The sequence below is a fragment of the Neofelis nebulosa genome, chromosome 5, assembly GCF_028018385.1.
Source record: "Neofelis nebulosa isolate mNeoNeb1 chromosome 5, mNeoNeb1.pri, whole genome shotgun sequence".
NCBI lineage: Eukaryota > Metazoa > Chordata > Mammalia > Carnivora > Felidae > Neofelis > Neofelis nebulosa.
In genome coordinates this window covers 100,905,627-100,922,822 of record NC_080786.1, presented here as the reverse complement: position 1 = coordinate 100,922,822, position 17,196 = coordinate 100,905,627, and the positions used below count along the sequence as shown (strand labels likewise).

At 37.8% G+C, this 17,196-nt stretch overlaps 1 protein-coding gene across 1 annotated transcript; it reads left to right on the top strand.

Moving 5' to 3' along the window:
• The first annotated feature begins 512 nt into the window (after positions 1–512).
• On the top strand, positions 513–16,515 carry ABHD10 (abhydrolase domain containing 10, depalmitoylase). Its single transcript, XM_058731446.1, has 5 exons — positions 513–802; positions 3,460–3,643; positions 9,655–9,766; positions 10,288–10,425; positions 15,239–16,515. The coding sequence occupies exons 1-5, from the start codon at positions 661–663 to the stop codon at positions 15,581–15,583; spliced, it is 921 nt and encodes a 306-aa protein (XP_058587429.1). The 5' UTR covers positions 513–660; the 3' UTR covers positions 15,584–16,515.
• The last annotated feature ends 681 nt before the right edge of the window (positions 16,516–17,196 follow it).

Here is a 17,196-nt window from a genome sequence, read left to right as displayed (position 1 = left end):
AAGTGTATTTAAATCCTTTGTTTTAATCTTCCGTTGAAAGCATATATCTCCTGGGATTTATTTTTGCACGTAACATGAGGCAGGGGACAGAATAACTAAATAATTCAATTGTCAGGCATATAAAGAGCTAGATAGAGTAAAAGTGAATTGGAAAGCGGCGAAGGAGCGGCGAACGAGTCCACCTCGGGTATTTACACAAGCAGGATTAAGGTCAGATTTTGGAAGCATTTCCGGTACGGTTTAAAACTGTCTTAAAACTGTCGGGGTGGGAAAGCGATTTGTAATGCAAGCAGCCTAGCATCTTAAGCTTCCGCTCCCTAGTGTCCTCGGGATGATGAGATGGTTTCCTATCTAGGAACGTTGGATACGGATCCTCTCCGCGCCTCTATCTATCTAACAGCCAGCTAACAACCAATTGAGAAAATCACCTACTGAGGCTGCTCAAAATATTCCATGCCTTCACTGGCAAAAACTCCCTGGGGAACCAACCGTCCAATTGCGAGAGGCTCGCCAGAGAGACGACTCTCCGCGCATGTGCGCCCTCAGTTGAAACTCTTTAGCAAGTCCCGGCTTCCGGCCGGCGGCGCATGCGCAGTTCTGGTTACTGTGTGCTCGGAGATACTCTGTGGGTCAGCACGGTACTCAAGGGCCTCTGGGAAGATGGCGGGGGCGGGCATGGCTACCCTGGGCTCTTGGGTACCTCGTCGGAGGTGGGGCAGAGAGGCCGTCTTCTTAGGCTTCTACCGTGGCCTCAGTGCGTTACTTGCAAGGAAGTCAGAGCGGACGCCACGGTGGGTCCCAGGTCAGTGTCCGAAAGGCGGGAGAAGTACGTGTTCTTTCGAACTTGGAGTTCATTCCGTTCCTGTCTAGTGCGTTTTTGGCGCCTTATTTAAAAATGCTCTTCCCCCGTTCTCAGTACTCTAGTTTTACTCGCTTTCAGCAATTCTGGTGAAAGCTGTAGAAAGAACTCTGCCGGCCCTTGCTGGAGTTTTACGCTCTGCAGCTTAAGGATCGTACTCTGTGCCTGCCTCCCTGTGTTAAGCGCCAACGCTAGGAAAAATTTAAGATGTGCGTTTGGTTATTAGTTGCTTTTTCTTTCGTTTGTCTTCTGGTCTAAGGGCTTTACAGATCTTGACTCCGTTAGGATGCTGGGACCTGACCTTGCTTCCCTTTGGGAAATTTATAGTATGAACTTTGTGTGTGTGTGTGTGTGTGTGTGTGTGTGTGTAAGTGTAGACGCCGTGAGCAAGCCAAATTTCTGATTTTGCCTTCTCGATGCTCCCGCTCAGTGAAAACCATATTCATTACTCTACAAAGGAAACTAGAATTTGTACCAAAAATGAGAGCATCAGAATATTTTCTTCAACTTGTGTTCGATTCTTCTCCATAGCACCCTACCCCCAGTATATATAGTCTTTCTGAATTGTGTCTTTTTATTCTCTAGTTTTGTTGTTTTTACACCTTTGGCATACAAGCTGTCAGATGCATTGTGCTTGGAATGGGAACTGTCATTGCTGACACCCTTTGCTTTGGTTAAAATTTTTAAATGTATATAATCAGTTTAACTTACACTTAATTATGTACAGTCTAAAGGCTTGTTATATATATAAGTTCCCCTAGTGAAGTATAGTATGTCAATTCATTAAGTAAATTGTAATACTTTTTCATCTGTGTAGCACATCATTTAGGATTTATGCATCAGGCTTTGAGCTAATCATTATAGTACAAAGATCATTTATGGGTATAATGTTAAGAACCCCTCCACTTAAAACTCACCAAAATGAAGTAAATTACTGTTTCAGAGGAGAAATTTCTGTTTGGAGATGTAATATTGAGAAGACAATAGGAAGGATTTGAGTGCTGAGCTAAGGAACTAGGAAATTGACATTTTTGCTGATACAACCTACCAACCAACATAACTGGCCCCCACTAGCCCTGGTTTTCACTAAAAAAATTTTAATTTGGCATATTTCACTATACAGTGAAACTTTGAAACAACACTTACATGTAATAGGGATCGCTTTAAGGCCTTCAATTCAGTTTTTAAAAAATCAACTTCTCAAACCCAAAATGAAGGAAGCTTTTGTCAACTCACATGGAGGGGGCAGAGATGTTTTCCTTGGCCACAATAAAGTGGAGGAAGGTTTCATTTCATATAAAAGATGAGATTTTCTTGGTTCAGGAAAAGAGTATAAGGAAATACACAAACTTAATTTCTTTGGAAGGAGGAGGTGGGATTATAAATGACTTAATTTTTTAAAAATCTCTTTCTACCTTTTTTTAAGAGCAAGTATAGATTTTATGGTAAGGAAAAAAACTTGAAAAACAGTGAAATAGAGTAACCTTATAAGGTTTGCCAGTTGTGCTGTTATACTTAAATTGCACTAAGATCTGTGTACCATTCACAGAAAGCCAAACCAATAAATAAAACATAGTGATTGCAGAGTCCTGTGAGAAATCTTTTTCCGAAAATGGTACTATTATAAATTATTCAAGGTTTCTTGCAAAGTAACTGCTCATTGAACCCACCTCAGCTGATACAAAATCATGACAGGCGATTAGCATGGCCCATGATTTTGTGGATGGCGAGGGAGCCAGTATTACCAGCAGGAGCACAGCACCTCTGCCTTGGAAACAGTTTCTCTGCCTTCTCCCCCTCCCTGCCAAAAAGTGGAGGATGTGAAACTCCTCCAACACTGAAAAAAATAAAAAGAAAAATCTCACAAGAGAAGGCTTAAACTAGTGTAATTAAATCTGAACATTAATTGATACTATTTAGGACAGATGATACAGCAGCATTTTTTACAGGAAAACTTTTTTTTTTACAAGGCTCTATCTTTTATTGCCTTGAAATTTCCACCTCATTGTGTATTTTGGAAGAATCAAGATTGGACCTTGTTCAAATGATTTTGAATATGAGTTCAAAATATGAACTGATTTTGATATGAGTTCAAAAGATACCATGGATAGGCTTGTGATTTTAATATTTCAAGTCTGTTTCTGTTTTTCCTCTTAAATGGAAGTAGTTTTGACATCAATTTGACAAGTTAAGAAAGTTAAGATTGAAAATATACAGCTGACCCTTGAATAACATGGGTTTAACTACTAAGGCCCACTTATACATTGGTGTTTTTCAATAAACAGAACACTACTGTAAATACATTTTCTGTATGATTTTCTCAACATTTTCTTTTCTCTAGCCTACTTTTTTGTAAGAGTGCAATATATAATAATATAAACAACACACAAAACGTGTTAATCAACTTTATGTTATTGGTAAGGCCTCCAATCAACAGTAGGCTGTTAGTAGTTAAGTTTTGGGAGGTCAGAAGTTACACACAGATTTTCGAATACACGGGGGCGTCAGCGTCTCAACCCCCATGTTGTTCAAGGGTCAATTGTGTATGGTTTTCAAAAACAGTTTTTAAACTATAGTTTATGTTTTTGTACTTTGTTTAGCTTGCAGACCAAAGTCATCGGTCTCTTTCCTTAGTCGACCAGACCTTCCAAACCTGGCTTATAAGAAGCTAAAAGGCAAAAGTCCGGGAATTATCTTCATCCCTGGCTATATTTCTAATATGAATGGTACAAAAGCATTGGCGATTGAAGAGTTTTGCAAATCTCTAGGTCACGCCTATATAAGGTAGGAACAACACATTTCTCCGAGAAAAATACTACTACCATTGAGCATGGCAATGGAGATATATTTCTGCTCTAACCAATTGGAGCAATGCCAGTGTCTTTATGGATTAACTTATTTTAATGGTCTGTAAACTTTCACCTTGTGATTTAGGGCTATTGCAAATGCAGCCCTAAAAAGACCTTCTTTAATGGTCTTTGTGCCACCCTGACAATGCTGGTGGAAAAAGAAACTCATAACTAAACTCTTCAGATGTAATAATCTAGCAGGACAACAAATCAAAAATAGTAGTTGACTTTCTTGTAATGTCTTGTAATTATTTTGTGGCTTTCCATTGGGGATTTTATTTGGTCACTCTTTATAACTCTACTTTCAAAATATGTGTTTAAAAATAATACATGTTGGGGCGCCTGGGTGGCGCAGTCGGTTAAGCGTCCGACTTCAGCCAGGTCACGATCTCGCGGTCCGTGAGTTCGAGCCCCGCGTCGGGCTCTGGGCTGATGGCTCGGAGCCTGGAGCCTGTTTCCGATTCTGTGTCTCCCTCTCTCTCTGCCCCTCCCCCGTTCATGCTCTGTCTCTCTCTGTCCCAAAAATAAATAAAAAACGTTGAAAAAAAAATTAAAAAAAAAATAATACATGTATTTGAGAATATTGTATATTTTTCATCTCTCACAATCTTTTAAGTTCCCACTTCACATCCTCATATTGAGCCCATTCTTTCCTTTGGTTTAGGTATAGTTTAGAACTCCATTTCTCTGGCCTGGTATTTTCATTGATGTTCCATGCCTGTATAAATAAATAAATGAATGAATGAAAGTATTCTAAAATTAGTACTGTATAATTCATGTTTGCACTGAAGTTTTCTCTTTCCCCTCACTCCTATAGTCTGAGTGTATAGAAGCATAGAGAGGATATGTGTTATTTAACCGAAATCTGATTTCATAATTCCTAATATTTCATTCCAGTAATTATTTTAGTAAAATAGTGTGCTTACATCGTTATTAGGTTTGTTTACTTATAACAATCATTTAGTTAATGTCTACTTTGCCAGAAAAGATAGTATGGTTTAATAGAAAGAATGCTGGCCTGGAATTCAAGGATTATGGGTACTAGAATCCATTCCAGCAATAACTGTGACAAGATGAGTCAGCTGATAAACACTGGACCTATTTTCTTCATCATAAAAAAGGAGGAGGATGAACTAAAGATAATGTCTGAATCCTTTCTAGGACTAATGGCCTAAAAATCTGTTCATCTACATGGTTAGAATAATAGTTTCACTAACATTCACTCAATATGTCTAGAAAATACAGGTTTCAGAAATTAATATATAAATTTAAAAAAACCTTTTAGATTTTATTCAACATATTAGCAGAGATTATGTCAATTAAATGGATTTAGTGTTACTCTTTTTTATCATACTGAGTTTCATTTTCCTACTCAGAACTTTTAAAAATCTATTCTGACTTAACTGTTATTCTGAAGACTGGAGTATCTTTTCCAAGTAGACATTCCAGCACTATTACTGGGTGCTGTAAAATATACAACAAATTCTAAAACATGGCCGTTGTTCTTAAAGATCAGGTTGGGAAAACAAGACAAAAAACATGAGAAATTAGGCAGAAATACTCAACAGAATATACTGTGTCAAAAGGAATAGCATACTTAATTGCACAAGGTGAGAGAAAACTGGGGATTGACGTGGATAAAAAAACACTTCATAAAGGCACACTGATGTTAGGATTGGGGTAAGGAAGAAGATCTGTACAGGAAGGGAAACTACACTGATCAAAACACAATACAGTCAGAAAAATTGCCGTCGTTCTTTTTATCCCCCAGAGAATTTGAATCAAGAAATTGCCCTTTTACCAGTTCTTGGATTTAAGTTGAAACTGAGCACTGTAACCAGTTCCTATCTCCCTATGACACATGACATCTGTGCATTTTCTTTATTTTGAATACATATGGAAAACTTTTTTTAAAGTGTATTAAATAAACATGATTAATTATAATGTGTACAGACCATTCATTGGTTCTGTGTTAAAACATAGCCTAAGTATATCTTTATGAACCTTTATAAAAGTGTAGCCTTTCACTACAAAATTTTAATTTGACCAGATTCCTTTTTATTTGCTTTTATCAAACTTCATTGCAACCTAATCACTATTAACTATTGATTGCATTGTAGCTTGTTATTGGAGATTTTATCTTTTATATATACTCCAGTTTCTCAGTTTACCTTTTTTATGTTTTTGGCTATAAAATCTTAGATCTTGAATGAGGAAATGGTTTTGTATATTATACAAGAAATGGTACATATGACTATATGAAAACAGTTTTTTGATGTTCTGTCACCATGCCTAACATAAGATTGAGTCTGAGCTCAGGAATATAGCACACGATGCTAGGGCTGGTATTCTCTCATAGTTATTTGCCATAGAATATTTAATTCTAGATTTGGGAATATGTCCTAGAGTGTTGAGGCTGCTAGAACAGCCTGTGGGGTTTTTTTTTGTTGTTTGTTTGTTTGTTTGTTTTTAACTAGGCTGCACACCCAAAGTGGGGCACAAACTCTCACCCTGAAGATCAAGTCTCATGCTGTACTGACTCAGCCAGCCACTCCTTGCCCCACCCATTGCTGTTTTAAAGTCCTAAATAGCTGAATATGTTTGGTTTTTGTTTAGTTTTGTTTTTTTTATTTTTGAGAGAGACAGAGTGTGAGTGGGAGAGGTGCAGAGATAGGAAGACACAGAATCTGAAGCAGGCTCCAGGCTCTGAGCTGTCAGCACAGAGCCGGGCACGGGGCTCAAACCCGCGAACCTTGACATCATGACCTGAGCCGAAGTCTGACCGCTTAAGCGACTGAGCTGCCCAGGGGCCCCAACAGCTGAATATGTTTGAATTGTCTTTGTCCCTTGGTTAGGGTTCAGCAAGAGTGAACTATATTTTTTACTTGTACCTTTTAGTATCACCAGATGTTTATATTTTCCTTTTTGAAGGGTTTCTACTTGTATTCTGCATCTGCATCATATATTTCGAAGGCAGCTGTGAAAGATGCAGCAAGTAGAGATGCCCGATTGCCCGCCAAGGGAGGAAAAAGGATTAGCTGGTACCTTTCTTCCCTCTTCTCCTGGGTCTGTTTTCTATATCCTCTGGATTGAAGGGAAATAATGACTGTGATTGAGATGTGAGCAGTGGCCTTGTTACACAATTTCCCAAGGGTCCAAAATCATTTCACTTTATAACAAAGAAAAATTTAATTTCTTCTTCCTCCATGACTCGTAAATCCCTAAGAAAATGTGTGTATGCTGTGTGTCACATATATATTCTTACATGTACACTAAAAACACTAGGATTTATTAGTTTTCATCAGATTTTAAGAATTAGAGAAACCTGAACACTTCAAATTTGAATCAAGTGATTCTTTTTATTTTTACCTTCCACTTTTATTTATTTAGTATGTGTTATCATACTCTGTGCGAGGTGTAGGTGTCTCACCTCTGGGAAGAATGCAGACACAAAACAAAGAATGGTGTTTCCCCACCAGGATCTGACCATCTCACAGGAATGATGAGGCACATCACACACATACAAACTGTCTTATAGAGCAGGGTATAAAAATTGATTGTGACTGATAAAAATGAATTGTGTAAGTTTCATTAGGTAAGAATTTTTTCTTCAGCTTGTCTGGGGGAAGTTTTTCCAGGAAAAAAAAAAAAAAAGGTTTGTTTGGACTAAGTTCTGAGAGGATGAGCTGTGAAGGTGAAAGGAGAAGGTACTCCCAGTGATGGAAATAGTATGAGGCATGAAACAGGAACAGAAAGCAAGAGCCAGTTTAGTAACAGCAAGTTGATCAATTGGGCCAAAGCACTGGTTTTCCTCAGATGACATGATAAATGATCAATCTGAGACGACCAGAATATACTGGTCTAAAAAATAGGCTAAAGCCCTGAATGTTTATGTTGTATGTTACAGGGAACCGCTGAAGTTAATTCCATAGCAATAAAATGTTTCAGAAAAAAACCTGACATGTATAAAGTGGATCCATTTGGAGAAAGAGTGGACAGACACAAGAGGCTACTATGCTAAGCCAGGTTTAAGATGACAAAGATGTGGGGCGCCTGGGTGGCTCAGTCAGTTAAGCATCTGATTTCAGCTCAGCCCATGATCTCATGGTTCATGGGTTCGAGCCTCGTGTCGGGCTCTGTGCTGACAGCTCAGAGCCTGGAGCCTGCTTCAGATTCTGTGTCTCCCTCTCTCTCTGCCCCTCCTCGGCCAATGCTCTCTCTCAAAAATAAATAAATGTTAAAAAAAATTTTTTTAAAAAGATGACAAAGATGTGCGGCGTGATACTGGTCTTACCATATTGCAGAGAAAGAGGTGAATGGGAAGAAACGAGAGTGAGTGAGGATGGCTCAGGGCAAGCAGTGTTTGGTATCCTGGAAAAAAAATTTGAGTGAAACAGTCTGCTCTTCAAGAACTGACATTCTAGTCACACAAATATTTGACCTGATTACTACATAATATGAAAAGTGTTAAGTGAGTACATACAAAAGAAAGTGACTGAGGGAGTGTATGTCAGAGTTCCTCAGGAGGTGACATGACTGAGGGATGAGTAGGAGTTTGGGTGGGAAGGAAGGCTTTCCAGGCTTTCTAGACAGGATGCAAAGGCCCAGCATTATAAAAGGGTCTGTCCAGGGATCGGAGTAGTTCAGTATGACTGTGGTTTAAGGTAATCTGCAGACGTGATGCGATATTTCCTGGTCTATTGAATTGAGGCCTTGAAAATGCACAGATCGACAGACTTGGAGCCTGGAGAGCTAGGCAGTTGGAAGAAGAAGCAAACTAGGGGGATGAGTTGATGATCGTGAATTTGATTTACCTCTTTCCCTTTTATTAATTTAGTAAATACTAAGCACTTATCATGTGCAAAGTACTGATGTAGGCATTGGGAAAGCAGCGGTGAACAAAACAGCCTGCGCCCATATGGTGCTTCCATTCTAGTGTGGGAGATGACCATAAACAAATAATCAAATTTTTTATATGTCAAGTAGCAATATTTTCCATGAAGAAAATAAAGCAGGGTAAGGAAATAGAGAATGATGAAAGCAGCACAATTTTGCATTGAGTAGTCAGAGAAGGCATCTCTGGAGATGTAACATTTGAGCCAGAGGCCTGAATGAAGCAAGGGAGCAATCAAAGTGGATATCTGGAGGGATACAGTATGCCCTGTAGAAAGAAAAGCTGATAGGGGCGCCTGGGTGGCTCAGTCGGTTAAGCGGCTGACTTCGGCTCAGGTCACGATCTCGCGGTCCATGAGTTCGAGCCCCGCGTCGGGCTCTGTGCTGACAGCTCAGAGCCTGGAGCCTGTTTCAGATTCTGTGTCTCCCTCTCTCTCTGCCCCTCCCCTGTTCATGCTCCGTCTCTCTCTGTCTCAAAAATAAATAAACGTTAAAAAAAAAAAATTAAAAAAAAAAAAAGAAAGAAAGAAAAGCTGATAGCAAAACCTGGGTGGTATATTCCGTTTACTTCAAGAAGGCAAATGAGAATTCATTTGGGAGGGAGAGAACTGTAAGAAATCTGTAAGAAATGAAATCAGAGAGGTATTCAGAGGCCTCATTATGTTTTGTTTAAAGATGGTAGAAGGCTTTTGAAGGGTTTGTGCAAGACATGATTTTTGTTTTAAAAAGAGCACTGACTGCTACATGGGGAATAGACTACTGGGGTAGAAAATGGACACAGGGACACTTAGGAGACTGTTACACTACGGCAGAGAAGATGGTGACATGGACAGGCTGCTAGCAGTGGAGGAGGTGAGAGAGTGAGTGGACATGGGTGATATTTGAAGGTTATGCCAGTTGGATCTGCTAAAATATGTATTGACCTCATTGCTTTATTTTAATACATTTTAAGCATTGTAATAATGATAAATGAGCTGTCTTCTTTAAAAATCAGAGAAATATATAGCTAGATACAGATATCTAGATATAGATATATGTTTCCCCTTTTTCTAGGTTTGATTACTCAGGAGTTGGAAATTCGGATGGTAACTTACAAGAATGCACAGTGGGAAAGTGGAGAAAAGATGTTCTTTCTATAATTGATGACTTAGCTGAAGGACCACAGGTGACTATTTGTGTTAAATATAATTATTGACTAACCTCATTTTTTTTTTGAGCTGTTTCTTTAGCTATGAAAATTTAATAGTTTAAATGTTTAACAATTAATTTTAGTATTTGATTTAAAATTATTCTATTCACTTTCTCATAAAATGTAAGTGGCATTTTACTTTACCTTGTAATCCTAATTTTAATTCTACTTTGTGCCAAATATTAAAAGCCTGGGAGCTAATGGATATAGAAGAAAAAAGCACATACATAAATTACTGAATCCCCTTACAGAAAAGAAAAAGAAATTCCTCTTTAAAACTGTGTATCTTTTGGGGGCACCTGGGTGGCTCAGTAGTTGAGCGTTTGACTCTTGATTTCGGCTCAGGTCATGATCCCGGGGTCAGGGGATTGAGCCCCGCATCGCTTAAGATTCTGTCTCCCTTTCCCCTGCTCACAGGTGCGCGCGTACTCTGTCTCTCCCTCTCTCTCTAAAATAAAATTTAAAAAATAAATATAACTGTGTGTTTTTGTTTTTAGATACTTGTTGGATCTAGCCTTGGTGGATGGCTTATGCTTCATGCTGCAATCGCAAGGCCACAAAAGGTCGTTGCTCTTATTGGTATAGCCACAGCTGTAGATGGCCTAGTGATACAGTTTAATCAGCTCCCTGTTGAGGTGGGTCACAAGCAACCTCGGTGTACGCCTCCTGTCATAGCTCTGCTTCTTCTTTCTTTGGATGTTTGTTCGTGTGTTATCTGTCCTTTGACTTCCTGTGCTGGCTCATCTTTTGCCTTAGCTGCCTTTTTGTATATAATCTCTTTGCCTTATGTAACTGATTGGGCTCTTGTTCAAGGTCTCCTTTTCTTCATTCAGTCCCTTCAAGTCATTCTACCACATATTTCAGCCACATTAATGAAATCACACGTTAAATTTCTTTTTTTAGCAACATTTTCGTTATTAATCACATTTACTTACTTGGATCGGACATTGTGATCTCTCTTTGTACCTTTTATTCTTATTTTGTGGCATATGGGAAATAGTACCTATTCTTACGACCACATTAGACATGGCTCATCAATTATGAAACTTTTTTTCTTCTCCTGAGAGCAGCCTCAGAGCATCTCCCGGCAGAGTTCTCCCGTACATGTTATCATCCATCAGAGTCTGCACACAGGAGATGAGGTGTGTGACTCCTGGCTTAGACATGGAGTTGGCATTCTGTTCTACTAATTCTCACCTTTTAAAAAAATGTGCTTTTCATTATTACCATGCACTTTAGTAAATCATGGTCGAAATGAGGTTTCTGAAGTAAATGAAAATAATTTATTTGTTAATGTTATTATTAGACATGTTTAAGCACTTCGGTTATCTGCAGGGATAAAGAAATAATGGGTAATGGCTGTTTATTTTTGTGTGTTTTGTTGTTGTTTTGCAGTCAGTTGAGTTCTCTGGGTGTCTTTTTCCTAAGGATCTAAATGTCACCTGTGGGACTATGATCCTAGCAGGATGAGGCACAGAAAATTAAAGAAAGAAAAGCATTCTATTCAAATGGTTCAAAGAGTGTTTTCACTAGGCCGGCAGCATCAGCATCACCTGAGAACTTGTTAGAAATGCATGTTCTTGAACTTCACCCAAGACCTACTGAGTCAGAAACTAGGAGTGTGGCCCAGCAATCTGTTTTAACCAGCCCCTCCCGTGAAGTTTGAGAACCACTGCTCTGGAGAGTGGAAGAGCAAGTAGAGGAGGAAAGGACATAAAGAGAAGGAAGAAGGCCTATGTGGTGGTGAATAGTAGAATATTGTTGACTTTTGCCTCAAGTTCTGCATTGATACCAGTGCCATGTACTATCTGTCCTAAGCTTCTTCTCAGCCCACGTTCCTCTCAGCCCCTTAAGAAATGTTATTATCTGCATGTGCAGTTTCTTCATGTAATTTCCTCTGAGAGCTAAAATTGCAAAGCTGGTCTTCCTTAGATAAACTTACCTCAGATTTCTGAATTTTTTTGCTTTCTTAGTTGTTTCTCATACATAGTGCCTCAATGTCCGATGCTGTTAAATACTCCTACCATTGTATCTCTGCATATTAACCTTAAAGCCCTTACTCCATCCTCTAACTCAATTAAATGATGCTTCTCCTGGTAGGAAATTATTTCAAGAACATAGCAGATGAGGAAGAAGGTGATTAAACAATTTTGTGTTGTTATGGTAAAAGACAAGGTCTTTGTACATTATTCTTTATGTGTGTATCCACGTCACTCATGGAGCATATGGTCAGTAATCCCCTAAGTGACTGAGAAGGTCTATACCTGCAAATCAGGGCATGTCTCTGCTAATCCTAAATCAGACGAGCAAATGCTGGTGAATAGAAGCATGTTAACTTAAAAGCATGTAAGCAAAGAACAGGGACAGTAGGACCACTATCTCTTCTTCACAGAAGCAGCTAGCTCTAACAATGGCAAGGGAGCAGAAGTGGTGATTTTTACTATCATCTTTAGCCCTGGGAATGTTAACACTCAGCATTGCTTATTGCGTAGGAACTGACTCTGATTGTTTGCCTCCTTTGAACACTAGAGGATGGCAGATAGATGCACAGCTGTTTGGAATACAAGCTTCTCAACCACATCACCTTGATGTGGTTTCTTATTGGCATAGAACTTAATGTATATTGTACATTTTCTTCAGTTAATGATATTTTTGCTATTTCTGAACTTTTTGAGAGTTCAATTACATATAACATTCTATAAAGTTAATATGTTCTACAAATGGATAGTATTCATTCACTTCAGTGGCAGATAACAGCTGGTTGGGGGGCAGGGATGCTTAAAATTCAGCTATTATTAATTGTATCCGTAAATTAGCATGGTTCCCACTTCATCTAATGACCAATGAAACTAAGTTCTATTACTGAAATTACAAATTCAGGAGAATGATCCTGAGTATTTGAGGATCACTGAATATCATTTTTGCTTTAAATATCCAGTTCACATGTTCTTTTTTTTTTAATTTAATTTTTTTCATTTACATCCAAATTACTTAGCATATACATGTTGTTTTAATACAGAGACTGCCTTAATATTCATGTAGATTCACATTTTATAGTTTTTTAGAACTTCCTTAATTTCAAGTCATTTGAAGACGTATTTAGGAGTATAGCTTTCAGTTATGCAGCTTTTTCACTGAATCAGTAAATCGTTCTGGAATTTTAAAAAACACATTAAAATGCCTAAATACATATAGATTATATCATATATCTTACTGTTTAAATTTTTATTTTCCTTTTCATATTTGTAATTAACAATTTTAAACATGGAAAAAATCATAATATCTTTATTGAAAATTTAAATACAAAAATTTTCAATATATTTGGCTTTTCTATCCTTATAGTTTTCTTTATTTTTGATAAGATGTCCACCTGTTTTTTCTAGTCAGAAATTCCCTTAATATGATATGGTTTCAAGAGCCTTAAAAATACTTACATCTTGGGGTGCCTGGGTGGCTCGGTTGAGCGTCCGACATTGGCTCAAGTCACAATCCCACGGCTCTTGGGTTCGAGCCCCATGTTGGGCTGTGTGCTGACAGCTCAGAGCCTGAAGACTGCTTCAGATTCTGTGTCTCCCTCTCTCTCTGTCTGCCCTTCCCCTGCTTGTGCTTGCTCGCTCGCTCTCAAAAAAAATAAACATTAAAAAAAATTTTTTTTTAGTTTACATCTTCATGTACTAGTTCAAGTTCTGATAATCTTTCCAAATAATTTATTTATATACGGATGAATCTTTGTGCTCAAAGATGTTAATGGAAGTATCCAGCAGTGTGGAAATAATCAAGTTAATTAGTTTAGATCTAGCATAATGGACTATTTACTATGCAGCCTTTAAAAACTTTTCATAAAAAAAAAAAAAACTTTTCATAGAATTTTTTTAAACCCAGAAATATATGTATGAAATAAGTAAAGCAACATAGAAAACTCTATGTGAATGGGTAATATCTGTTTTACATATTACATATATAAAACCAAATACATAGAGAAAAAATACTGGAAGGAAATGAGCCAGCATGTTAATGATTATTATATCTATGAGGTGGGATTATGTATGATTGCTTGTTTTTTATAATTTCTGTATTTCCCATGTTTTCTATAATTAGTATATGTTACTCTAATTAGAAAAATTGTTTAAGGGGCACGTGTGTGGCTTAGTTGCTAAACCATCCAGCTCTTGGTTTCAGCTCAGGTCATGATCTCTCATTTCATGATTTTTGAGCCCCACTTTGGGTTCTGCACTGTCAGTGCAGAATCCCCTGCTTGGGATTCCCTCTCTCTCTCTCTCTGCCCCTCCCCTGCTTGTGTTCTCTGTCTCTCAAAATAATAAACATTTTTTTAAAAAGAAAAGAAAATTAATTATTTAACACAAATTATAGTCTAGAAAATTAAAACTCTTCAAGAATCCAAAGATACCCGGTGTTTCATCTTAAGGAAATATGTGTAGAAATGATATCCTTGCTCAGTTTTCAGGAAATATCTGGAAGACTTCATTGTCATCCAGAACAACACGTTTTTTTCTCATTCCCTAGGACTCTGGAAAGGAAACAGTGCTTTTTTTTTCTTTTCTTTTTTTTCTTTTCTTTTTTTTTTTTTTTCCTTTTTTTACATTTAGCCTGAAATTGCACGTGTTTGGTTGTCCCAGAGTAAGTACCGTATTATTTTTCATTTTTAGTTCTGGGCTTGATTCTTTCTTTTCTTCTTTTTCCCCATCCCCATTTTAGTAGCTTCACATACAGATACTTTTAGTTTGTGATTTTGAAATCTAAACAGTTGTTATTCCTAAGATTAGGGTTTATATAATATGAATGATGCCTGAACTGATTCCCAGAAATTACTTTTTCTCCCCTTCATTTTCCCTTTCAGTTGGGGTGAAGTAACACCCGATTTAAGATGTTACCTAATAGGGGCGCCTGGGTGGCACAGTCGGTTAAGCGTCCGACTTCAGCCAGGTCACGATCTCGCGGTCCGTGAGTTCGAGCCCCGCGTCAGGCTCTGGGCTGATGGCTCAGAGCCTGGAGCCTGTTTCCGATTCTGTGTCTCCCTTTCTCTCTGCCCCTCCCCCGTTCATGCTCTGTCTCTCTCTGTCCCAAAAATAAATAAAAAAAAAAAAAAAAAAAAAAAAAAAAGATGTTACCTAATAAAGCTAAATCTAATTTGAATCCTGGTTATGACAGTTGTTACCTTTCAGCTTTGAACGTGAAATTTAACTTCTCTAGATTCTAATAGCCTCTTTTGTAAAAATGAAATAATAATAGTTGTTATCAGGATCTTAGGAGACAACTATGTGTAAAGTACCTTTCACAGCTCCTTGCACGTAGTGTTTAATTTTTGATAATTATCATTGTTACATTTTTATCTCTTTTCCTCCTAGGACTGCTTTTCTTAGACTGTTTAAGACTATTGCATTTGTTAGTGTTGTATAAATACTTTTTTCCCCTCATTTTTCCCAATAGGTAAAAAAGGAAATAGAGATGAAAGGTGTGTGGAGCATGCCATCAAAATACAGTGAAAAAGGAGTTTATGACATTCAGTACAGTTTCATTAAAGAAGCTGAACACCACTGCTTGTTACATAGCCCTATTCCTGTGAACTGCCCTATAAGATTGCTCCATGGCATGAAAGATGACATCGTACCTTGGCATACATCCATACAGGTTGCCGACCGAGTAGTCAGCAAAGATGTAGATGTCATCCTCCGAAAAAACAGTGATCACAGAATGAAGGAAAAATCGGACATTCAACTTCTTGTTTACACTATTGATGACTTAATTGATAAGCTTTCAACTGTAGTTAACTAGAATCACATTTTTAGTTGGTATGAACTAACGGATCCAGAAAATTGGAAGAAGGGTGAAAGACCCTGATACTTGGGTTTTTTCCTCTTAGTCTCTGTTTTGTAAATATCACATGAGTATTTATTTAACGCTGTATGATAAAAGTGATACAAATTGTGATGAAAGTATAAGCTGCCATCTGGAAAATTTTCTTCCTTCCATCCTTGATTTCTTTTAATTGAAGTAGAGTTGACACAGTGTTATAATAGTTTCAGGGATACAACATAGTGGTTGGACAGCTCTATATGTTATGCTATGCTCACCACAGATGTAGCTGCCACCTGTCACCATGCAGCACTGTTAGAGTGCCACCGACTGTTCCCTCTGCTGTGCCTTTCATCCCGTGACCCACTCATTCTGTACCTGGAAACCTCCCAGTCCCCTTCACCTATTTTTGCCCATCCCCCCACCCTCTCCCTTCTGACAACCACCAGTTTGTTCTCTGTATTTATGGGTCTGTTTCTGCTTTGTTGTTTGTTTTGCTTTTTAGGTTCCACATAAAAGTGAAATAATACTGTGTTGTCTTTCTCTTGTCTGACTTCACGTAACCTAGTACCCTCTAGGTCTGTCCATGTTGCGTGTTGATTTTTTTTTATTACTAAAAGATTTCCTACTTTTTTATTCGAGGTAATTTGTTTGCTAAATGCTTATGTTAACCAGGACAGCTCTTAATTGTGTTCTCTTCTACTTAGAATTGTTAATAAAGCTTGAATTCTTTTGTCCTTTGTCGTCGATCATATATGGAAATTTGTAAAATTGCTTCTGATTTTAAAATGCTATTCACAAAATACAGGACAATGTTTATTGAAGTAAATCTGAAATGATTGGAAAAAATGAGGTACGATCAAGTTCAAAACGTCAGAATATGACTATTAAATTCTACATGTTATATTTGAGTTTAAAATTACGGTTATCCTTTTTTTTGAAGCTTATGTATTTTGAGAGCGTGCATGTATGTAAGTGGGGGAAGGGCAGAGAGAGAGGGAGAGAGAGAATCCCAAGCAGGCTCGACACTATCAGCACAGAGTACAACTCGGCTTGGTCTCGCAAACCGTGAGATCATGACCTGAGCCAAAATCAAGAGTTAGATGCTTAACCGACTGAGCCACCCAGGTGCACCAAGGTTGTCCTTTTTCAAAGGCTCAAAACTTCACAATGATACAAAGGAAATCTATCACTTCTAAATTTTGACTTTATCTGTCATTTAAATGGGATTTGATCTTAGTAATGGAGTATTTGCATATTCTGAAGAGGCAGTTAATCCTTATATATTCTTGCCTACTTGCAGAAACATTTCCTTTTCTAATAAAATGTGCCTTAAGTACAAATGGCCAAGTGATTGCCATCTAAGTCAGGGCTTTCTGAAGTGCAGAGACAGTAAGAAAATATGAAATGCAATTTATAAAGGTGTTTTCAATAACTAAAATGGACTTGTGCAGTAGTGAGCCTTAATATTATTGAGTTGGTGTCTTAGCTTTTAAGTTTGGCTGGATTTCCTTTAGCCTTAGGTTATGTCTGTCAAAGTGAAACTTACTAAGTTGATAATGTGACCTGTATAGAGAAAATTGTTGGGGTGA